The following is a 25,864-nucleotide window of genomic DNA, read 5'->3' as shown; positions in this document are numbered from 1 at the left end:
GAATGTTTGGCATGATCACACAACGAATTAGCAGGTTGTCATCAAATATTTTGGTAGCGAGCGGAAATTCTTAGAGCCCCCAGGACTTTTTGTTATATTCTGACATGATCCAATCATGTCAAAGTTTTGATTGTTATTTCGGCTAATCAGTGTCAAGAAATGTTCGCAAAACTTAAATATTTTGTAAAATCCAAATGTCCATGTTTCTTATCCACAAAGTGTATATTAAACCTTGATACAGTATATACTAAGAACCATTTTATAAGAACAAAAAGTTATGTATATTCGTATTGTTGATGGCTAACTTTTAACAACAAAATTCCCCTTGAAAAATTTGATAAATTCTTTGACATTTCTTTTTATTAGCCCAACGCAACTTTTTAACTATTTTAGAAAATTATTTCAGATTTTGTTGTGGCTTTTGTTGTGGCCAGCCAATTTCTCTGGGCTTTCACTTTGTATTACGCAGTAAAAAAAGAAACCTTACACAATTCTCATGCCTTCTCGAAACTTCTCCTTACAAATAACGTACAGCGTTTTTCTTGCGTTTTTTTTTTGCGGGCAGACAGACAGAATTTTACTACTATTAAAGATATATGGACTTCCAGCTATATAAAACGGAATTTATCAATAAACCAGATTCCAGATATGACAATCCGTTTTATTCTTAAGTCGAGATTCAGCTTAATATGGAGTTTGAAATGGTCGGTTTTGCCTACGGGTAAAATACAATACAACTTATGCTTACATTGAACTTCAATGGAACTACCGAAACCCATCGTTCATGGAGCGTTGTGTCATTTATCGCAAATATGGGCTGGTTACAACATATTATTTGAATGAGTAAAATTTATCATAAGGAATTCCAACAAGCGCGTAAAATCAAGATAGGTAATTCGATGTTATTGAAGTTTTGGGCAAAGTTGATGTAAAATTATTGTGAAGTGTAAGAGGAAAATGCGAAGTATACATTTCCATATTGATTATGTTTGTTTCCTCAATTAAAATCTTTTCTCTTTTTGGTCAACCGCGTTAACGATCTCACTCCGCAGATCTTAGGTCTCACAGCACTTCCTATTCTCCAACAACTCATTACTCATTCAACCCCTTTTTCCATCTTCAGCGCGATTCATATCTCCCTTATCAGACGCGATGATTTTCTTCGCTCCTTATTCGGATCGTTTTCCGGATTCCAAGAAACGTGTTCAAAATTTTCATTCTTGCTTCTTTCCTGTGCTCCTAAACAGAAATAAAATATTTTTAGCCTCGTTCCCAGCGATGTGTTTATTTTCATTCACAAGAAGTGGCACTCAAAAGACAATTACGAAACACGAAGCAGGAACTTTGGCGATAATTTAGAATGAGTTACTTACTGTTGTAAAATTCTTCCATCCATTCTTCGCTAAGCATCTCTCCTGGCTGCGGTTGCGGCGGCGCATCTAGCCACAACCATGCTTGACGAATTGCATAAAACGCCAGAGTCAAACAAGCTGGACCAATCATTCTAATTTATGTATTATAAGTTGTTAATAAACGATAAAAAATCCTTTACTTCCCTTTCTATTTATTATTTATATCGGCTTTAAAATTTCCGTCCACCACTAAGTACTTAAAAAGACAACCACTTTAGTCGAAGTTACAAAATTTGTAACGCATTTTTTAAGCTCACACGCATCTTTATTACGCAAGTAATGTGACGTCAAATAAAGCTTATGACGGCTTTCACATACCTTTTAAGAAAGAATACGTTCTTTGTGCGAGATTTTTTTGCAACCTCATCCCCAGGACTTTTTTCTCTTTATGACAATCTATTTTTCTTCTTGTCGGTCGAGATTTTCAGGGGAGAAAAAAGCCCTGAGGACAAAGTTGCATTACTTGATGGGATAAAATTGTTGTGGGGCGTAAGAGGACCGGTAGCTGGGTGTACGCCGCTAAAATCGTTTGACGAGTTATTTCCAATAAATGAAACGCCTTATATTTGACGTCATATATGATGAAACGTTGGTGCTTCCTCACCCTAACGACAAACCGTATACCAGAGAATCACTTTTAAAAACTATATTTTCTCTGACATCAGCATAATAAATTTTAATTTTAGGCCGTATTTAGCGTTTAACGTTAAGTTTACATATCTCAAATATTGACGTACATAAAAATAAAAGTAGCTATTTCTTTAGATGGTCTACATTACTTTTATGCATGCTTTTAAATAGAATTCCACCTGCATTAAAATCTTAAATATACTACCCATGTGACGAGATGTGGCGACCTTTAGCCTTCCATGGACATACCTCCTAAAAATTTCTGCATTTCTATAGCAAAACCAAACTGGCGGCAAATTTCGTTCAACTGTTGTTTCCGTAAAAATGTACGACGAATTGTTTGGAAATATATAACATTGTGTTCTTCAAACTGCTAGTGTAGAATGCATATACACAATGTTAAATTGACGTTTGCTTTTCAGCCTTGAAAATATGCGTACGGTATGCTAGCCTTGAAAATATGCGTACGGTATGCTAGTCTTGAAAATATGCGTACGGTATGCTAGCCTTGAAAATATGCGTACGGTATACTAGTCTTGAAAATATGCGTACGGTATGCTAGTCTTGAAAATATGCGTACGGTATGCTAGCCTTGAAAATATGCGTACGGTATACTAGTCTTGAAAATATGCGTACGGTATGCTAGTCTTGAAAATATGCGTACGGTATGCTAGTCTTGAAAATATGCGTACGGTATGCTCATTATTAAAATACTGATTTTAAAAATTTGTATTTCTTTCACAATCCTATATTTTTTTCATGAAATAAAGTTTTTTGTCAGATGAACTTAACATACACTTATTATGTAGTGGCTATGCTTTATGTGCACAGCAATAAAAATTAAAATGACGTATTTGTCTCCCACACTTTGACATGTGCCTGACAGTATCATGAAAAGAAAAGAAAAGTTTAGTTATTGCAATTTGTGAACCCAAATAATATAAGTTATAAAATACATCAAATCCGCCAAATATATGTAAAAATTGATAATATATACTAAATATTACTGAAAAATATATTTACTTACATGGTTCGTAGTTTTTTTCAAACACCTTAAAAGATTCACTACATTTATTCACGAAAGATTGACCATTCCACATATGAGAAAATCAGAAAATTTATATCACAGGAGAATTTAAAAAACTCTTTTACAGGATGTGCGGATGTAGAGAGTGTTCGAGATAACTGATGTTGTGGCTTATCTCACAAGTCATTAAAAATAGTTCATCTAAGTTAATTTTGACTAGGATAGGAGAGTTTTTAAAGTTGATTGTGCATGATGAGTGTGAACACGAGGGATTTCTTGTCCGGGCGCAGGTATCCGTTGACCAGAACTAAAAAAATAAAATAAAAAATAAACTCTTTTTGCAAGAACTTTCAGTTGCTCAACTTTTTTTCGGAAGAAATTTTTGCAGATTTATTTTGCGATTTTGACTTCAATTCACAAATTTGAATTCCGTCAAGTTTACGATTCAGGCAAAATCGCGAAATTAATTTTATGATTTTAGGTATTGTTAGAACAATATAAAAATGAACAAAAATTATTCTATTTTCTTCTTTATATTTTAACTTCCACGAAACGTTGAAAAATTAGTGAATCGCGAAATTAAATCCTGGAAAACTCGGCAATTTTCCCATGTCAACCGCGAAATGAAAAATCTGGGAAAACTTTTTCCCGCAAAAAATTCTTCGCAAAAGTTACCTTCATGCGGAGACCTTCCAGCTGAATTATTTTAACCAGATTTCATTAGTTAACCTAAGATTTTTACTTATCCCGCTATAGATTTTTTTTTTAATATTCTGAACTATCCTAAAAACTGAGCTTGTAACTGCCATCATTTTTTCGCACGCTGAAAACAATTACAGCTCATCGTGTATTTGAAGAACGGAGTAAAAGTTCACCTGATGTCGTTTTTATTGCTATGAAACGTCAATATATCCGGCGTAGCAGGTGAGAACATTTGAACCGTCGGCGTCACCGCATCATTATTGTACGTCAAAGAAGCTGTATCGACAGTCGCTCCATTCGATTCTGATTCATGTTCAAGAAATTTAACAAACAGTTCCGAGAATGACTAACAGAAACAAAAAAAATAGAAAATAAAAACAGTAAAAAGACATACTAGTGTAATTTCTGCTGGGTATATCTTATATCTGGGTATATATTGCTATCGTAAGTGTTGCTAGATCTATAGCTTGTATTGCTATCATATATGCTGTTAGATATATACCTTATTGCTATCGTATTTTGAAACGGGTGTCTTGGGTGTTGCGGGTGGCTTCTTTGGTGTTGCATAACTCCACACGTTAGATATCCACCCACCAACTTTACTTGGTACAGCACCAGTGCCAATCTAGAGTTAAGCAAAACGGGATACTGTTTACTATCTTTGTAAATGTGAAACGCATATAAGGTGCACATTCAACAGTGGAAGAGACAACCAACTACGAGGTTATAAGTTACGTGTTTTAATACTTAATGTGTCTTAGTGTATTGATACTTTACGCGATTGCACAGAAATAAAAATTGATACTTACAAACTTTTACTATATAAAAGACTTGTTTCTACATAACGCGGTTAGTGCCGTTTAAATAATTTGTAAATATATTATAGGATACTTTTCGTAAAAGGGCGGAAAGCATCCACTACTCATCCATACAACATACAATCAAAATATGAGGCACGTAGACACGTAAGCAATTAATGTATCAGACTGAGGAACAGAAAGTATAAAGTATAAAGTTCGATAAAGCGAGAAAAATACCATTGTTTAAATTAGGCAACGTTTAAATTAAAGTATACACGGTCTAAAGTCTCGTTCCAACAGACATACCCTTTGTATCTCGTCATGAGATAAGCCCAATAATCCACCAATCACTTGCACGATATCGCTTCGTTTGTCTTCCGGTGCTTGGAAATACTTTAGTAGTAGATTCCGAATTAATGACCTGAAAAGAGTTGTTTACAGCTGCACATAAAAACTTTTTCATCTCATTACATTTGTACTTATAACCTAAAGTAACGTAAAAGCCTGTTTGATGAGGACAGTATAAGCTCACATTGAACCTTTTTGGTAAGCAGTAAAAGTTATTTTAACATACTTATCCATTTTATTGTCTGATGCTTCAATCATTTTGTTGCATTGCAGGTCTCGTTCTTTCAACGCTGCAAGTAACTCGTTCACTAAATAATAATACATGCATAGTAATTTTTACTTATCATAAAATACGGCGGTAAAGATCTCCCTGTCGCAAAAATTTAGTCTTCTTGCTATGGAAATGTATTCATCCGGACACCTAACTTTCTAAAAAACTCACTGACTTGTACCGACACATGAGCACTCCGTGAGAAACATACAACACATATTCTTACTTCTTTCTTTGCTCACTTTTAACTCATTCTCTTTCTGTTGCAACTCCAAATTTATTTTACTGATACCTTGTACAGCCAACGACGCCTCAGCCATTGTAGCCTATCGAAAGTAAAACAAATATAACTTAGAAAACCTTTACAAACAAGCACGCAAATAAAGTCGTTTATAAAACATCAATTTGGTCTGCGTGCACACAACATTTTTATTTGCGCGAAAAAAAAAATGCCATATATTTAATATTTTGTTATGATCGCCCCCCTGTGAAGTATACCAATCACTAAGCCGGATATTTATAAATAGCCAATAAGCAAGTGTTTTGCGGCTCTCTACTTGCTTACGAAGGAACACGATACGATCAGGGTGAAGCATTTTGGAAGCTATTGTATTCAGTCTTGAAGGTCCCCTTTATTTTTGTAATATTTGTTTTTTTTTATATATGCTTTTACATCTTAAGAAAGTTTATCATCACGTTTTCTAACCATATATAAATCTAAAATAAATAAATTTTAAGGTTTTAACTACAAACAGACATCAAAAGCCTAGCTACTTAAATAAAATCTTATGCTGTTCTGTTAGCTAAGGTTTTTATTGATTTTAGTATTAACCGGTTTTATGCCTTGCCAACATATGGATTGCAGGTGCAGTTTGGGATATCTTGGCCAACTGGCTAAAAAGTTAAATTATCTGCATAGCTAGCTAAAGTTGACTATTCGAATTCATTGCAAATTTATTTTTGCGAATACGGCTTGACCGTAACTAAAAAAACAACAGAATTTTTAATGAGAACGGATTAAGATGAATTGGCATGTGCTTTGGAATATTAAGATGATGAATTTTAACTTAGAATTACTAAGCACTTGACATTTCAAGCAAAATCAAGCAAAAAACCTTTTTGTCAGAGTTAATTTGGCGAATGAGATGAGAATTCGCGTAAATTACGCAACTTCCTGACATTAAAATAGCTTAAAATAGCTATATCTCTTTAATTACTCATAATATGGCTGTCTGTCCGCAACAGGCACACGAAATAGCGTGTAATATATAGACGGGCGACCCCGTGAATTTTTTCACCGGTTAACGACTAGTTTATTATAATACATATCGTTCCGTCCCTGAGCCAAAGATGCTAGCTGCGAATAGCGACGAGCAAATTTTCGTGGATTTTTCCCCGGCTGACGACTCGTCTAAGGTTAAAAGCGACGACTTAAAAATCCTAAAAACTGACTTAAGCCAACACGTAATATTTGAACCAATACCCAACATTGCTGTTGGTAGTTGTTATATAAATGTGGAGTAACATAGTGGGAGGAGGAAAGATAAATTCTAAATGTTTGTATTTTTTTAAAAGAATTATTAAGAATTGAGAAGGGTTATAAATTTGTAAATGAATGGAGAAGTTTTTTACTGCGTAATATAGTGTAAGCCCAACGAAAATGGATGGCCACTCTGTTTCACCTCAAAGCTTATACGATAACAAAAACCACAACAATATTTAAAATTATTTTCTAAAATTGCTTCCACGTTCTACCTCGTGACGTAACAAATAAAAGTTTACACATACTTGCGCCTGTTGTCTTTCTTCTGTTAATTGATGAATTCTTTCTTCGAACTCTAGTTGTTTTCTCTGTGACACTGATGTTAAATATTCATATTGCTCGGTTTTATCTAAATACAGGGCAAACACAAATAAACAAACGGACAGACAGACAGACAGACAGACAGACGGACGGACGAACGAACGAACGAACAAAACAGAACGGACGAATCACAATGTCGGCATACCTTTCTCTAATTGTTCTAAAGCACTTTGAAGATTATAAATAGCCAGAGCATCAGAATTCATCCTTTCTTTACATTTCGACAGATCAAGTTCTTGGTTATCCCTCTGTGCAGTAATCACGTTCAGTTGTTCTTCCAAATCCACCACATGCTCTTGAAACTGTTTACTAAAAAAAAAAGAAGTTATTATTACTTTTCTTTGACTGACAGGACTGCTATCATTACAGACAATTCTTTACATGGGCTAAATATAAAAAAAGGATTTAAGATCATAAGGCACAGACAAGGGGGCGGGCGGTATTTTTTATCTGTACAACAGAAGGCTATTTTCGAAGTTTTGCGTTAGTTAAGTTGTTTGAACATTTGGCAAATGTTTAAAAGCGAAAAACATGCTTCCAATACGTACACATATCGAACATACCTTGAATCCTGCAATATGATTGCTTTTTTACTTAAATTTTGCTTCAGATCATCTAATTCTTTCTGCAAAGCATCTTCGCGTTGCTGGGCTTCCAAAATGTCTCTGGTGTGGTTTTCCTCGGTCTAATAAAGAAACAAAAAACAAAAGTTTGTCGTTTACAAGTAGATATTAGCAACTTTACGCAGAAATGACTGGACGGTAGAATACGCGAGTTTTTACTTGCGTACGAAATACAGGGGAAAGTAATTTTGAACGCTGTCTTGTTAATGAATTGAACGTGAAAATATTATCATATAATACTATATATATATAACATTATAATCATTCAAATCTATTTTTTTATAATGTAACAAAAATTTTAAAAAATTAAATCAAATCAAGTCCTTACCATCATTAAATGATTTCTCAACCTATCAAGTTCTCTACCAGCTTTCGCCTCGATTTCCCGATAACTAATATCCTTATGTTTCAGCATCACCTCTAGTTCCTGCACACGATTTGCTAATTGGTTTTTTTGGAACGACAACTCCTCTTTTTCAACTTCAAGGTTACCTTTAACTTGCACTAGCTGCTCAAGAAATTGCTTCTCTGTTCTTCCACTTTCAAGTTTGGCTTGCAAGTCTTCCAGAGAAGATTCCAACAAGTTGATTTGTGCTTGCTTATCCACACTTTCTTGCCTCAACAAGTCTACGCTGGAAATATCTACATCTTTTAATTTCTCGTGAGCCAAACGAAGTTCGTGGAGACTCTCTTCCAAATGAAATATGTCGAGTTTCAGTTGGTCACATTCCTTGTTTTTCTCTAAATAGGAATGTGAATTTTTTTCCAATTCTTCTCTCAATCTATCACATTCTGCTACGACAACAGAACTAGCAGTACTTTCGGCTTCTTTAACTCTCCTTTGATTTTCTTCCTGCAAGTGAAGTAAATGGTTCTGTATGTTCTCAATTTCTGTTTGCGCAAGCTGAGATTCATTTGATGCTTTCTGCAACTCCTCTTTTAAACTGCTGATATGGTCTAGTAACGTATTTCGTTCAGATGACATTTCTTGACATCTTTGTTTTAAATCTGCTACCTCTGTTTCAGCTGTCTTACACTTCATAGCACCATCTTCACGCACTTTTACGATCTCATCTTGCAAGGTTTGATTTTCCATGGACATACTTTGATACAAGGTCTCCATTTCTCTCAGTTCGAGTAACTGACTTTGCAAATCTTGTATTTTGAATTCACATTCTTCTGCCACTTTTTCTACATCAGCCTCCTGAATTAACTGTTGTTCGAGGTTTGTTTTCAATTTTTCTTCTTCCTTTTCCAAGTGCATGCATTTCTCTTCAGCTGTATCTACTCGCATTTTTAGAATTTTGATCGATGACTTAAACATTCTTAGATTATCTACAATGTCATTGGAAAGTTCATGATCTGATTGTAAAGATTCGTCAATCTCTTGAATAATAGAAACTATTTCTGTTTTGTCATTTTGGAGCAGCTTGCATTTTTCACAATGAGTGTCTGCACGATTCTTGGATTGAAGAGAATCTAAAATTTCTTCCTGTTTTTCATGAGCTTTCTTCAGACGATGTTCAAGACTTTCTATCATTGCTTCTTTATCTTTGAAATCAGTCAGCAATGCATTTTTTGCTGACTCATGCTCATTGTTTTTATTTTGCTCCAACTGAAGTTCAGCTTTTAGAGCTTCAATTGCACTTTCTTTGTCGTTTATCAAAACTAGGTTTTCAATTTGAGTTTGTTCGAGTTCACCATTCTTTGTTTTCTCTTGTTCTAGTAATTCATGCAGATGTTTTATCTTATCCTCTTTCTCATGAATCAATACAGTCTGATCAGAATGAACAAATGATTCATACTCGACTGCCTTTTCACAATAACCATCCAATTCAACTTTCATACTACCTAACTCCTGCATTAATTCCCTTTCCTTAGAAAGAGCTTCCTCGAGTCGACAATGGCGCTCATTACTAAGCTCTTCCAAAGATTCTTTTTCTTCATTTAAAACCTCAATATGTTTGTAATTTTCACTGAGTTTCGTGTGTAGTTCTGTTATAGTTTCCTTAGATTCATTGTATATATTCTGCAACTCAAATGTCTTTTTCTCTAGCGTTTGGGTGAGTTCATTGATTTGGTTTTCACGTTCATATACAAGTGTTTTTAAGCCATTCAGTTCCTGGTGTAGCAAACCAACTGTTTCACTTTCCAAAATCGATATTTCTGAGGACTGCAACCGGAGGTTACTTAGTTGTTCATCTTTCTCTTTTAAAGTCTCTTTCAGTCCATCGTACTGTTCTTCGTAGACTTTTAATCTCTCACAGTACGTTTCAGCAGCAAACAGTTTTTCCTGCGTCTCTTTTAACTCAGCCTGTTTTGCTTTCAACTGTTCCTCTACATTACGGTATTCCGTTTGTAATATGTGGATATTTTCATCTTGCGCCATATTTTCGTTGAGCTCTTCTTTCAGCATTTCATATTCCTCTTCTTTGAGCGTCAAAGTATTGTTTGCTTCTTGTAGTTTTTCTTCGAAATCCAAACATAGACGAACTCTATTTTTCAATTCTTCGTTTTTCACTTGGATCATATTGTTTGCAGAATCTAAGTCATCTTGCAGTTCAGAAAATGTTTTCTCCTTTTCCATAATGATATCTTTTAATGCTCGACATTCGTTATGCAGCAGGTCCATATCAGATGTTGAATGCTGCATTTCTAAGATAATCTGATTCTTTTGTTGGAGCTCTTGCTCTTTCTGGGCCAGTTCTTCCTCTTTTTCTTTTAAAAATTCTTCCAGTTGTTGCACTTGAACCATGAAACTGTTTTGAAATTCATCTGTACTCGAATTTAGTGAGGTTTGCAGATCCTCATTGTTAGTGGTGTTGTGAGGTGCAGTGATAACAGAACCAGATCCTTTGTTTAGCAGCATTACTTTCAACTGTTTGCATTCTTCTCGCAAAAGATCCATATCCGAATTGGAATTTTCCATTTCTATAAGCTTTGCATTCTTTTGCCGTAATTCTTCATCTCGTTCTTCGAGTGTTGTTTGCAACTGTTGAAAACTTTCCTCCAGACCACTTTTTGGTTGTGAACTATTTCCTTGCATCAACATTTGTTTCAACTGTTTACACTCCTCTTGAAGTAACACCATATCTGATAAATCATTTTCTTTCTCAAGCAACACCTTTTGTAAGTTTTCATATTCAGTATTTCTTTCACTAAGGAGTTGCTTCAACTGTTTACCTTCCGTCTGCAACAGATTGATTGTATCATCAACACGACTTTGATGTTCTTTACCAGCCAACATGGTTTTCAGTTGCTTGCATTCTTCACGTACTAACTCCAAATCAGAAGCATCGTTCTGATACTCAATTAACTTGGAATTCATGTATTCAATTTGCTGCTGCAAGTGTTCACACTCCTCTGACCTTTCTGTTAACAACAACGACAAATTGTGTAATTGGTCCTGATGTTGTGATGACGTATTTTCATGATACCCAAACGTTTGCGGTTGATTATATGATCCATCATATGATTGTTTTTCCTGCAGGATATGTTTAACTTGCTCACATTCTTGCTGGAGGGAACTCATATCATTCTGAACGTCTAATAATTTTGCTTTCATTTGTTCATATTGTTCATAATAATATTGGCATTCCGAGGTTTTTTCAGCTAACTGAGCAGACAGAATATCATATTGCTGCTGATTATTTGAAACCACATTCTCAGTCTTTTGAGGTCCTTGTTTTAATTGTTCATTTTCTTTTGTTAAAAATTCATTTGTAGCCTCAAGCTCCTGCATTTTTCTTTTTAACGCACCAAACTTCATGTTGCCACCTGTAGATGAGGCCTTCATCTTGAGCTCCTGTATCGCTCCTTCTAAATTTGAAATTTCTAATTTTAGTTCATGAACTTCAGATTCGTGAGTTGAATTCGACATATCGTGCAATATTTGCAGATCTTGCAGTTGTTGCTGCAATTCTGATGTCTGTACAGAAAACATGTCTTCTTTTGACGGAGCTTCTGCATTTAACCCTTTAACATTCTGAGCAGTTTGAATTTCTTCGTAAACAATATTTGGCGGAGGTTTTTCATATTCTTGTTGCTCAGGCGAACACCAATGTTGCATTTCATTATTTTGATTAACCTGCAGCAACTTTTCCTGCAACAACCTATTCTCGTCTTGTATTTTCTGCACAGAATCTTTCAGAACTTCCATGTAAGGTACATAACTTGATATGTCAGTTGATTGAAGCTCTCCGTTCTTTAAAAGACGAAAAGCGTCGTTGTTGAAATCTTCTTGTAATTCGTCAAGTTCTGATGAAATGTAAAGAAGTAGATTGTTGATTGTTATAGATATTGTTGCGGTGGATGCAAGCTCTTCTTCCTTAAATAACGAAAAAAGCAATGATCAGAAGTTGTGAACTTTAAATAAATTAAACGACTTTATACATGAAATATTGTATTTTGTAACATTTTTTATATTACTCAATTAAATCAACGGTGTCATGAAACTTCCTTTATTATATATTCTATCATTTAGCCTTCATCACTATAGATTAAAAAACTTTAAAATATTCGCAGATGTTGCAATTATTTTGATCAATACTAGAAATTCTTCAGCTTATTTTCTGATTGACCATTGAATGTTTTTATTAAAACAACAGTATTGGTTGCAGGACACGCGAACACTTCAAAAGACTAAGCTTTAATAACATATATCTAATACCTATATGTATACAGTTATAAGTTTCTTATCATAAAAAGAATTCTTAATGATTCCTGATTAAGGACACATAAAAACTGTTTTGTTTACATGACCAAAATAAAATTTTACATGGCAATATGTCGCTCTTAAAATTTATACACACCTTTAGATTGAATTTTTCCTTGCAATTTTCAATTTCTTTAGTCATTGCATTCCACTTTTCACTATCATTTTCTGCGTCATGTTTTACTTTCTCCTGTAAAACAACACATTTTTCTTTAAGTTCATCAATTTCTGTACTTAAGATTGTACATTTCTTCTCATATTCCTTAACTTTATTGGTCAATATTGAGCACTTCTCCTTGCTTTCATCATTTTGATTAATTAGGGTTGAATAGTTTTCCTTGTATTCGTTAATTTGATTGGTTAATTCTGCCAACTCCATCTTATAGGTCTTGATATCATTTTTCAGACTTGCACATTTTTCTTCACATTCCTTACAATCATTAGTTAACAATGTACATTTCTCCTCATAATGCTCCACTTCATTGCACATTTCTTCACATTTCTCTTTCAGTTCCATAACCTTTCCGGCTACAGCTAAAAAAATTTTAAAATCAAATTAAATAGACTAAGGAAATAAAATGGTCAATAACTTTATTGAAGAACATAATATGTATTCAATAATTTCATTGGCTGTGAAAGATTGCAAAATCAAGGGGATAATACACTCATAGAAATTAAAAGTTTTTGAGAATTGAAAATAGAATTGCATTCACAAACTGCATTCATCGATAATTGGGAAATGCTATCAGAAAATATGGAGAGGGATAGAGGTATAGCAGCAGTTTTAGTTTAAAAAATAATACCTTGCACCAGTTTGAGTAGTACAACACTGTTTTCACTTTTGCAACTCCATGTCCGTTCTAAGTCAACTTCCTTGTTACCCACAACTGCTTCTAATATACTCTCAATTGCCTTTAAGTCTGCACAAAGGTTTTCTAAAGCAACATTATGATCTGATTGGTTGTTAACCTTGCTATTATCGTCTTTGAGATTTTCTATCGTCCCAAGTAATTCCGGATTCGGTATAATTTTAGTTTCGTTTTGTTGACTTGTTGATTCATTAGACCCCTTATTAAGATTTTTCTCAAATGTAGCCTTTTCTTCTTGAACACAGGACAATTCTTTTTCTAAATTGCTGCACTTTAATTGCAACTCATGACATTTTGTTTCGTAGTTATACTTCGCTACTTCACAAGTTTCTATTTCTTCGTTTGAATTTTCCAGCTGATCATGCAGATTGCTATTTTGTCCTTTTAAACTTCGAATTTCATCTTGTAATGCTTCACACCGTGTATTTGTCTCATTCAGTTGCTCTTGAAGTCCTGTTAGCTTCTCCAAATACATGGCTCCATTTATACCAGTTTGTTCTGTTATTTGTGTTGACGATTCCGAATTGGTTATATTATATAGTTCAACTTTAAGAGCAGCTATTTCATTTTGTTTTTCCTTAAAAAGTTCATTGAGTTTTTCACGTTCTACAGCTCTCCTTTCAGCTTCTTTCTCCTTTGTTTCTTGTTCATTTAGAAGTTCTACCTCTAGGTCGTCAATTTGACTTTGAACTTTTTCAAGCCAGTCACGAAAATTAGCTATTTCGAAGTTTTCATACTCTTCATCAAACTCACGTATTTCTTTCTCAATTTGTTTCATTTGTTCTCTACACTTATTTTCTTCAAGATTACCATCTTTTCTTGTGTTGACGAAGTCATTGAGCCAGTCCTGGAACATACTAGCATCGTAAGCTTGCCCAGTCGAACTATGTAGACTCATATTATTCTCTATGACAGATATGATGTTTTCATACGCAGCAATTTTGGATTTTAACTCCTCATTCTCTGTTCTTACATTTTCAATATCGTAATCAGGTTTGTCCACATATTTGTTTGTAAAATGATCAATCCATGAAGAAAAATCAGCCACATCAACACTTGTCTGTGAAATTTCACACATTTTAGCTTCAATTGAATTTAATATGATTTCCTTCATCATCACCTCATTGGACAAGGACTCATTCTCTTGCTTGGTTTTATTTATCTCCTCGTCTATATTCTCGCTCTCCCAGTCTTTACCCCAACCATCATCAGCATCACTGCTGTCACGTTGAGACAATTGCAATTCCAACTGCTCCTTCTCCATGGAGAGATTTTGAATATCCAATTCATACTGAGACTCCTTTTCTCGTAGTCTTGTTTCAACTTCCTGGATTTCATTTTCCTTTCCTAGCAAATGCTGTTGCAAATTTGAAACATGCTTTTCATGCTCTTGTTGTATTTTGTTTCTTTCCGACTGTAACAAATAAATTTCATCATTTTTAGAGCTTAATTCAGAATTTGCTAAATTTAGCTCCTCTTGCAATACTGCCAGTTTGTTTATCATTTCATTCAAGTTTTTGGGCTCATGTTGTGGCTCAATGTCTTCTAAAATAAAAAGAAATGTTACCACATATATCTCGAACAAAGCTCTGATTAAAAAAATCTGTAGTGTTACAAAAATGCAACTTTATAATTAGTTTGGAACATATATTTAATTTTTTTTTTTTTATAGGTAGCACAATAATTTACCAGGTAAGTTGTTGTCATCATCATCACTGAGATGTTGATAGGAGTCGTTTTTTGCCTCTGTAAGCACTTCACGTGTGAAGCTTGTCACATTGGTTGCAAGAGAAGATAAATTACCGCTTATGTTAAGCCAAGACATTATCTTATTGCTGTCTAAAAATGGAACATAATTTTAATTCTCTTTGTTAACATACAACACTTTTACAGGTCTTGATTACTACGAATGTTGTTCTTATTTGGGAAAAGCAGTCTGTTGAATTTTAATGCTTAATAAAAACAGAAGATTTTTAGTCAGAAGACATAGAAGTGGTGATTTATGTCAAAACCTCGTAAATTTTACCTCGTAAACCTAAATGAAAAGCTGGGCATACTTGTTTTATTATTTCGTTTACATAAGCGTTTTATTAACGGCAACTTCTATTCTCCTCAGAATATGTACATTTTGTTCATAATGCACCTTGCTACCTTATAATAATAACACAGGGAGGTTTACAGGAAAAAAACAATGAGACATTTAATAACAAAGCTTTAACACATCATGCATTCCTAATGAAAAGCATAAATCACCTTTTTAACTGTCAAAAAAACACAACACATTGAAATGAACAACACTAACCATAAAGTCTACAAACACATTACGTCACCTACTTGACTTGAAAAAAAACATCATTCAAACGTCAATTGTATAAGTTAATTCTAATTAACAAAAGCGGTTAGTTCTTTAATAATAAAACTGGTATCATCACAAAAATTTATTGGAACAGTATTGTATTTAGGCTAATTGGAAGTTCAGTACTACAGGGTAGTCTTAATCACCTAAAATTGTGAGGAAATTTGTTATGCTTTTACTTTTATCAGCATATTTTTTTGGTTCTTGATTTTGGTGCAATAACAATAACAAACTCCATATGACATTGATAGAAGCCTTTTTTAAAAAACACAAGCATTTCTATTAAAAAAAGCCAAAGGAAGACTTACAACCCCCAAACCCAGCCTGAGTACATTATAAGTCAAAATCTAATTAAATCAAAATTAATTAAAACAAAAACATTAAGACTATTTATTACACCAGATGGGAGAAGTTACTTAAAAACACTTTAAAGTGCCTTGAGCTTTTAAAAACTTAAGAGGCATTTAGACTAATCAATATAATGTGCATGATAGACAACTATTGTTTGCTGAATAGTGAAAAATTAAAAAGCAAGCTACATGCAAAAATAATAAAAACTTTACAAGTAGTAAACAACAGGTTAAAAAATAATTATATTTTCCTATAAAATAAAAATTTCCTTAAAGACTTGGAAGCAAAATAATGTCCAAAAATATTTTTATTCTAAAAATTTTTAACATCTTAGGAAAGTGTACTTTATGTTAAACTGAACACAACTTTAAACAATAGACCTCTTTCACAACTATACATGACACCAATTAAGTGGTTGGAAAAAGTAAACACAGCAAAGGGAGAATGAAATGTTAATACACTTAAAGTGTAGGTTTTATACTTAGATTAAAATATAAAGTCTTTCTTCCCAAAGTTACAAGGTGAGTAATTTTTTTTTCTCTATCTAAAAAAATTATATTTTGTATATAATATAAATGACAAACAAAAAAAAGCAATAAAAATTTAAAAGTTTTTTTATATTTATTCGTACATATATAAGGAAGACCCTTTGAACAAAACTATCCTTTTTTTCACAAAAATAGAACCTTACAACGTAGCATTGATAAAGATTCCAAATTGGGTATGTGTATTAACAAAAATAACACAAAAGTAATTAAAAAATAACACGTAAAATAAAGTAAAAAATGCTGAGTTGCAATATTATGACAGATTGGGTCCAAAGTAGAAAACCCTGGTTGGGGTGAAAATTCTTTCTCACAGGATGATTTTGCCAATTCCCCATTTTATTAGAACCAGAAAATTTGACTTCAGCTGTGTCATCTCTGATGAATTTGCATCATCAAATGAGCATTGCTATAAGAGCCCTGTGGTATAAGAAAGCTCATAAAAATCTCTGTGAATGGCAGCAAATGCAGCCAAGCCAATCTAACCCATATGCCATTTAAACATGGGATCAACTGAGCAGCTCTAATTTTTTCCTTTAAACTGGGTTATTGCAGCCCATTAAATTTATCAGGAATAGAATTATAGTATACAATATAATATAACCAAGCACCTTGCCTGTACTATACAACTAAAAAATATTGTTTAAAGGTACAACAAAAAACAACTTTGAAGTCATGAACAAAGAGAGAAGAAAATCATAATTTACATAATGGACATTCTAAAAATAATATTCACAAAATAAATATTGGAATTTTACATTTCAAAAAGAAAAATTGACTTCTTTTTACAAGTGCATGAGTGTAAGTTTGGAACTCACATTAAAATCATATGAATCACACAAAAACATATTGTACTTTACTATGTAAAAAAAACTACTTTAAACAATAATTCTAAGTTTACATCCATAATATGATTTGCTGTAAAAAACAGTAATTTAAAGGGATAATTTTTTATAAACTTTATAAAATGTGAATGTGAATCTTTCCAACACAATTTGATAACAACATTTAACAGTTAAGGTGCCTTAAGTCAGTCATTCAACTTTCCACATTTGATGTTCTTGGTTTAGTCCTATAATTTCCAATGGTCTTTTTATTAAAATTAATTCTCTACTTATTTTCATGTAGAGTCAACCACACTGAACCATATTTTCCAAACACAAGTTACATGTTTTTCTTGATCAGTGAAAAAAAAATTATTATAAAACCAACATAGATTTGGACAGTTGCTTTTAGATTTTAGAGTAATTTAGAAGTTGTTTTTGACGATAATCTGCAATATAATATTTTCCTGTCACTTTCTCTGTACATAATTAAATATCAAAATGCTAGCTCCTTCTGCACAAATCATTCACATTAAATAGTACCCCAATAATAAGCAATTAAATCCAGTGTTTCATTTATTTAAGAAGTTTTTGTATAAAAAAGTTTTCTCTACAAAAGATAATAATGACAGGAATTACAAGGATCGTCATCCATGTTGGCAAATGAAAACATGAATTAGAAAAGCTGCACAGTAAAATTTTAAATAAAGTGATTACTGCATGTTAAAATTAAAAAAAAATACTCGATATCAACTTTAACCGTGTGAAAGCAACACACAACTACGAAAGTAGATATAGGAAAAAGTAAGGATGAAAGCTAAATCAAATTAAAAACTTGGAACAATAATTTTTTTCGTTATTGGACATGAATCATGCCATCGTTAAAAATCATAGAATTTACTTTCTGTGACAAAAAACATCACAAAATATAAATTGCTACTAAAAAACACTATGGTACACAAATTAAACGTTTTCCTTCTAATATTTCATCTTGAACTGCATCGGAAAAAACAGCTTTATCTGCAACAAATGAAAACATGGAGCAAAAAAATGCAGCTACAGTAGCGCCAATAGCAGCAAAGTATGCCAAACCAACTGAACACGATGCAATCTTAAATTTTCCAGCTTCTTCACCACCACTTTCACAATATCTCTTTACAAGATTGTTATCCCATCCAAGTGGGAAAAGAATTATTGCTACTATAAGAAGTATGCCTAAAATGATACAAAACACATCTGACTTTAGTATGGAACTGTTTTTCTTATGTTTATATCTTACTTTAGGTCACCATGGTAAAAAAAACAAAGTAAAACAATTATTACCAATTAGAGTATTACAGAAAACTGCATTGGTAAACAAATGAAAATAACTGTTTTGGAAGTTAATTTTTAGTTAGAAGTTGCTTAAAAATGTAGTTTAATTAAGACAAATCATAAAAATATAGTGTTTTAAAGTTTTTTAGGTTTTATCTGAAAAGGTATATTAAAAACACCTAGAAGTCTCATTTATAATTCTGATAACAGAGAATGAACCTCTTTTCTTTCTAAAAGTACAAATTTGAACCATTCACAATAAAAACAGTAAAATGTGCAATTAATTAGAATTTTTGTGTCAGCAGATGGTTTGCGAAGAGTGTAGTACAGTAGCTTGTCAATAACTTATTTCAAACACAGCTTTACTAGAAAAGCTGTTTCCTAACTGAAAAATAATTCTACATATTTCAACAACAACAAAAATGTAACCTGCTATTGCTTGCATTATACCAGCCAAGTTCATCAGTGATTTGCGGCGTACAATTTGTTTGCAAAAACTAATAACAGCAAATATGGCAGCAACTGCTAAAAGAATTACTGCAGCCGCAAGGAAAATAATGCAGGCTCTCCACGCAACTCCTGGTATTAACGCGAACTTCGGAACTACAATGCATCTACCTTCCTCTTCAATTTTATCATAAATACATCTATTATAAAGTCCAAGGGTGGGTTTGTATTTTTCGATGATACTGTTATTAAACCCCCTTTTATATTCTTTTTCTTTTGCAATGATCCACTTTGGTGTTGCAAGAGCTGTGAATGTCAACATGAATGTGCCAACTGAACACAGTATCCAAAATAGACTTCTACATGTGACAATTACAAATAGCATTTTGATGTTAACTTCTTCTAAAAGAAGAAAAGAAGAAGCGTCACATATATAACAAAGTTGTATATACTTTTTGTCCAACCTACAGTACTGCTTGAACTCTACATGCACAATATTATATCACCTTCACACAAGCTTTCTGTTGTGCCAGAACTTCTGTTGTTATTGTTAACCTATTGTTAAATACCGGAGCTATTTTTGCATGTTGAAAACAAAGCAGTTCATGTCTTGCACACAAAATTTCATTAGCTCATGTAAATATTCTGTAACTATTGTTGCATTTAGTTATTATAGTGTCAAGGAATCAAATAATAGAAAGGCTATGTTTCAACTGTTTCACACATAAATGCTAACCTTAAAATGCGATAAATTATGTTATATACGTGTAAGTTTTGTATATGCTATGGTACGGAGCTTAAAATTCAACGTATTATAACTCTAAAATGACAAAAACCTGTTCTGCTTAAAAGCTTAAGAATCAAAAAAAGTACAAAAAAGGTCAGTTTGTCTTTTGCATGTAACGTGGTCAAGTGTGCTTGGATCTTTTTGTGTAGGTTGATGACTTTTCCACCACAGTTATCATACTTGGTTTGATAACAAAGTCACCACCTACATGGACCACAAGGCTATTGTGCACATACAATGGACAGGTTAATGCAGGTGTAAGCATATTACAAGGCTTGTATGGTTGTTGTTTTTCTTCATTGCCAACCACTATGGCAAGTTTATGCTTATTTACTCTCCTGCTTACAGGTCAATCAGTGCAAGGAGCAGTGCTCATATGCTGAGCAGCATCCCACCCTCCTGTTTCAATGCTGGATTGCTTAGGTTGACCACGAATTGTTTCTTTGATATCGACCCTTTATTAAATAACAGACTAGCTAGCTATTTTGGACTTAAAACCTACCAAATGTTCTACTATCAATTGTGCTAATGTTGATGTTGATGTTTCCATTAATAGTAATGAACCATGAGTTATACATCACCTTCATGTCCTCCCGGATTAAATATTCCACCATTAAAGTTTACTATGTGGAATACAATACCAAGGCTGAGACTCTGTGCAAATTGTCATGAGAGGAATTTGACAGACTATCAGCCAACATTAGCCAACAGACATTATACCTATTACACCACCCCACTTACAAGATTTGAAAAACCCAGATTCACATTTTTTGATAAATACATGTGAAGATGTTTAGTACATTATACTGTTTGCCTATTTGATCTTTTGAGATCTTTGATCATCAAACACATCATTTGATCCTACTACTCACTTATCTCCATTTAAGTTCTGAATAGCAGTACCTTTAACATGAAAATCAAAAGTTTTATTACAGACTCTTTCAGGAAAATATTTAATGTTCGTTTTGGAGAGACCAGGTTAAAATATGGTTTGTCCTTCCCAATGGGAAATATTATCCTAGATTCAGCTATTAAGATTATAGGAAGGTGGTCCAGTAACTGTTACCAGAGAAATACCCATCTCTCAGATAAGGCACTTATGCAATGGTGTTCTAATAGGTAAATGAATGATGTGCCTTTTTGTGGGACATTCGTTTTGTATAAACTTTGTTTCAAAGGTTTTGAAATAGTCCTACTAAGAATTGTTTTGAGAGTCGTTCAAGGGACTTTATTGTCTAAACAGTTCTATAGGGAATTGCATTTCTTTTTTGGTAAGTAATTTAGTGCTATACCTTATATGTTAATTTGGGGCAATTTGGGGATTTCGAGCTAAGTCAACCAAATCTTGGACAGATACATGAATGTGGCCTGGCTATTATATTATTACATATTCATTATTATTATTTTATGCTATTAATAGTTAATGCTATTATTATCTAACTAGCCGAATTCCCGTGGAAGAATCCACTGAATCTTTCATTAAACCGATGTAAGGGATACCAAACAAAAACATACAACACAGTAATTTGAATTTTCAAAACTCACATTTCAACCTCGACCCCGGGCTCTTTGTTTCTTTTATAACGGGATGGCAAAAAGAGAAAAAGCCCTGGGATTGAGGTTGCTCACAATCTGCATTATTATATATTTATAAACGCTGAAACAAAACATCTAAAAATATAAGCATGTACAACAAAAAAAGTTATAAAAAAAATTATGAATTAAAAATGGAAAATGTCCAAAAAAATCAAAGGCGTCTAACAACCGTTAAGTAAAAAGCGAAATACGCTAAAACTATATACTTGCTTTGCCATTCCAGAAGTACACCGGGGAAAAAAGGATACCAAACATTAAAAAATAATCCAACATTTTTCGTTAAGTCATACAAAATCAGCTATTCAGTCTATTGCATACGGCAAACCTTCCAAAGTTATACTCAAAATATAAGAAATTAATAGTTAAAAACACATAAAAGAGAAATATAAAAACTTGAATCATTTGGTATATTGTATATCTACTGAAATATTTCAATCCAAAATATTAAAAGAACAGTTTGCTTTAACAGACCCAAACTTATAATCAAGAAAATCACGCATAAAATCAAAGAAGATAACAATGCAGTGTTTTCGAATTTAAGAATCGAATAATATTTCAAACGATCGTAACGTGGCAGATGTAAACATTGATTTAACTTTGTTTACATTTAGGTTTATTATAACGACATCAACACTTTAACAATTTAAGTTTAGGTTTTAGGTTTGTTACACAATGGGTAGTGTTAAAAACAGTAACAACGGAAAAATTACTTTTTGCATTTTATGTAAATTCTTCTCTAGGATATACACGCTGTTTTTATAAGAATAGTGGGTTTTAGTTTCAGCCTCGATGTTCTTAACTTTTTTGACAAATGCTATCCTCATTATTCTCAATATGCTCTTAGAATGACTATGGCCTGAAAATACCTTTAATGCCCCAATAAAATAAAGCATGCTGTAAGTTACTATAGCTAGCTAATTGCCATTGCATGGACACAAAAAAGTTCAGTTAGTTTGATATACAATAAAAAAAGTAACCTTCTAATCAATTTTGTGCGTCATACAAATGTTCATATTTAAACTATCAAGCTCAGACATATTCTTAGGACATTCTAAACTTCTGGTCTATTTTTCAGAGTATATTCTTTACAAAATAAGTGCTTCAAGAAAATATTTTCCGGCTCAAGACACAACAACAATCTTAATATTTAAGGAAAAAATTAGCTCTGAAAGAAACGGTTAAAATATCGTTATACACCAAGATTCATTTTGCTATCAAATAATTTAAACAACACACCTACTTTTCGTTCGCTTTCTCAGTTAGGTCGCTAGCTAGGGTTCTTTGAATAAAAGTCCAATCATTTTTTACTTCGATTACTATATTTCGCTTCATCCCAAAGAGAACGAATTGAAAATGTATAGCTACAATTGTCTGATGCATTTCCAATAAATTCTTTTTGTGATATCATATCATCGTATGTCTTTTTTCGTTTTAAAAAATATTTCCACAACACCAGTTTGTTTTTTACATTTAAGATTCAAATTACATTCATATTCGAATGCGATACAACCTCGGTCCCAGACCACAAAAATGGAAAATAGAAAAACATATAAGCTTTAATCTAACCTTACAATGAGTAAACTTTATTTGAAATAACTTTTTTCAGGATAAATTTGAAAAACAGACAACCTTCTTCACATCGGTTTTCTTTTGTCAGTTGATAAACAACTTGTTTCCATGAGATACTGTGCGCACATGGTAAACCGGGGGTAAAATTAGATTATTTTAACCGTAACGGCCGAAAACGGCGCTGTAGCATAAATGACAAATGGATCCCCTGTTTTCTCATTTGGCGGCTTACTTATTTTTTTAGTAAATTATAGCGTACGGCCACGTCATAAGAATGTGACCCGTGATTTCCGTGTCGTGGACTCACAGTTTTACTCACGCAAGGGAATTAATATATAAGATTGCACATGTAGGGCATCACTGCTTGTAATGTGTTACCAATGTTAATTATGATTACATTGTTGTTACACACACCTGTCTATCCTGTATTATTGTGTGGTAACACTTGCCAATACATGGCCCGTCTTGTACTTTCTACTTTTCACATGTTTATTATGTCCAATTATGTACCATGTGATATTTACTTATGATGTGAAGAATATTGAAAAAGAACCAAGGAAGAGAATGAGATTCTAATGCATAAAGAAATTATGTTGTGAAGAATAATGATATTTTCTTGCGTATAAATGGAAAGCTGATGTTGTGCTTTCTTGATTTAAAGTTAAGGAACAAGACCTTCATCTTTTAGCTGCTTTTATTGAAGCATGACCCTTAGTTAAGATGAAGAAGCTGTTGTTGCTAAAATATTTCAAGAAAAAATGAAGTGAAGTAAAAAAATAATTTTAAAACCAACAATTTTATGATGACTTGAAGGGACACATGTCTTAAAGTGTTTTTATGTTACAACATATAATATTTCTTTCTCTTGGCAAAGTTCCTTATAGCTAGCCAGAATTTAGAGACTTATGCAGGGGAATTTTTCTTTCTTCTTTTCAGCGAACAAACCAATTTTTATTATGTGTATTTCGACATGTTTTAAAGAATCATAGCTAAGAATTTGTTTGTAGTATAATTTATTGTGTTTTATCTAGACAATGTTGTATTAACATATAAAGTTTTAACTTTATGTAGGGAAATTATGAAAAATATAAAATTTATGTTTTTTCTTTTATTTTTTCATGTGCACTCTCACAAAATCAAAACTCATATTCAGTTTTGCTTTTTTCTGCATATTCTTTTGAAATAAGCTCTCACACTCAGGGGAAAATTCATTTTTGAAAAGAAACTTTTGTCCACAGTGATCAGAATGATTGATAAAATTTTGAAGTATACAGAAGGTTTGTATGACGACCCCATACACAGGGCATTTTTAAAAATCTTTATCTTAACATGGCTGGATTTATTCTTGGCTATTTTTTTCCCTTTTTTGATCACCATGTTCTTATTAGTTTTATGAACAATTTGGTTTGAGTTTTATTCGGCCCTCCTCAAATACAAAATTTACGATTATGCAAGTGGTGCATTTGGAATTGCGGGCTATTATTTTTTTATTAATATCTGGATCGGTATTATATCGACATATTCTTTGCAGGAACGCGTAGACCGAAATGTTTATTCGTTGTGTGATTTTAAACCAACTGCGGTTTCTTGTTTGATTTTAACAGCAAAAAAATTTCTCCACTCAGATATAGAGTTTGCAATGAACTTATGTACGGTTAAAGCCTGTATATATTTTTTCTGTAGTATGTTGATTTGCATAAGAGATTGTGGAAATATAAACACTACTCCATTATGTTAAAAGTTGTTCATATCCAGACATTTGTAGCTAATCAGCACCCCTTACAGAGTAATGGTCAAGTTATGGTGTTTGACCATATTGAAAAATAGTCAAAAACGGCTAGCTTTTTCCACAGCACCACAGGTATTATGGCCTGGTTGTGGCAAGTTACCTATTTTCTGTAAATTGCACACCCTGTTTTTGTATATTTCATTTGCATTTTAATAGTCTTGTAGCTATAAGTTGTAGGCAGTGGTAAAAGATGTAATACTTTAGCTATATTATTTAGTTTTGAAATCATCTATATTAAATATCTGTACATCAAAAACTATATCATTGCCTTTCAAAAGAGCTGTATACCAAAAAATGATAACAAAATTGACATGTAAGATAACTGCCAGCTTATTTGTAACAGCTAAAGCGGAAAGCAAATTTACTTAATCTGACGTAAAAAGACGTAAACAATCTTCACAGATAACTTTTCTCACAACAGACATATCTACAATATATATCGCACTAAGAACAAATTAGCAAATGCCAACCAGTGGCAGTTTGATGTTGCCATTTTTACTGCGTTCGTGTTTACCTCTGTACCATTCAAACTTTAAAGTAATATAAATAGTAATAGAAGTTCCTAATAAGTAAGACAAAAAAGCCGACCCTGACGTCATGATTACTCGTCGCACCAACACCTCTTTCGATTGATGGTGAATTATTAAAGCGTAAATAGGTAAACATTAGAAAACACTGTAAGATCTTTTAATAAAAGAGTTGACACGTTATTTATTTAAAAAAATATTGACTGTTTACTATAGAAACAAAATAAAATGAGAAAAAGGAAGCAAAAACGCAGCACACAACTGCTCTCGGTTTTCATTCTAAACTAATACCTGCAACAAAACCTAAGACTGCTTGTTGTTAATTAAGTTTCAAAATATAGACTTATTTTGCCTTGCTTCACGGACAACCGGTTAAAAAAACGAATGCTTCACTTATATGACAGCGTTTTTTAAATATTAGTATTTATTGCAGGCAAAGAAAGCGACGACTAAATTCGTTTCGTACGAAATTTCTTTTAAAATCTTATCTCAAAATAGC

At 32.8% G+C, this 25,864-nt stretch overlaps 2 protein-coding genes across 2 annotated transcripts; both read right to left on the bottom strand.

The window, feature by feature from the left end:
• Positions 1-2,950: 2,950 nt before the first annotated feature.
• LOC130657023 (putative leucine-rich repeat-containing protein DDB_G0290503) lies at positions 2,951-15,334 on the bottom strand. Its single transcript, XM_057459976.1, has 13 exons — positions 14,950-15,334; positions 13,195-14,805; positions 12,489-12,925; positions 8,006-12,004; positions 7,618-7,739; positions 7,200-7,363; positions 6,979-7,082; positions 5,417-5,516; positions 5,146-5,227; positions 4,878-4,992; positions 4,274-4,396; positions 3,945-4,117; positions 2,951-3,376 (listed from the first exon to the last, which is right to left on the bottom strand). Exons 1-13 carry the CDS (start codon positions 15,083-15,085, stop codon positions 3,286-3,288), a joined length of 7,257 nt encoding a protein of 2,418 aa, XP_057315959.1. The 5' UTR covers positions 15,086-15,334; the 3' UTR covers positions 2,951-3,285.
• Positions 15,335-15,473: 139 nt separating this feature from the next.
• Positions 15,474-21,979, bottom strand: LOC130657026 (LHFPL tetraspan subfamily member 2a protein-like). Its single transcript, XM_057459980.1, has 2 exons — positions 19,080-21,979; positions 15,474-18,551 (listed from the first exon to the last, which is right to left on the bottom strand). Exons 1-2 carry the CDS (start codon positions 19,480-19,482, stop codon positions 18,286-18,288), a joined length of 669 nt encoding a protein of 222 aa, XP_057315963.1. The 5' UTR covers positions 19,483-21,979; the 3' UTR covers positions 15,474-18,285.
• Positions 21,980-25,864: the final 3,885 nt, after the last annotated feature.

Source organism: Hydractinia symbiolongicarpus, chromosome 9 (assembly GCF_029227915.1).
Source record: "Hydractinia symbiolongicarpus strain clone_291-10 chromosome 9, HSymV2.1, whole genome shotgun sequence".
In the NCBI taxonomy this organism is placed as follows: domain Eukaryota; kingdom Metazoa; phylum Cnidaria; class Hydrozoa; order Anthoathecata; family Hydractiniidae; genus Hydractinia; species Hydractinia symbiolongicarpus.
Note: the sequence above shows the minus strand (reverse complement) of the source record. Positions and strands in the feature narration are given on the sequence as shown.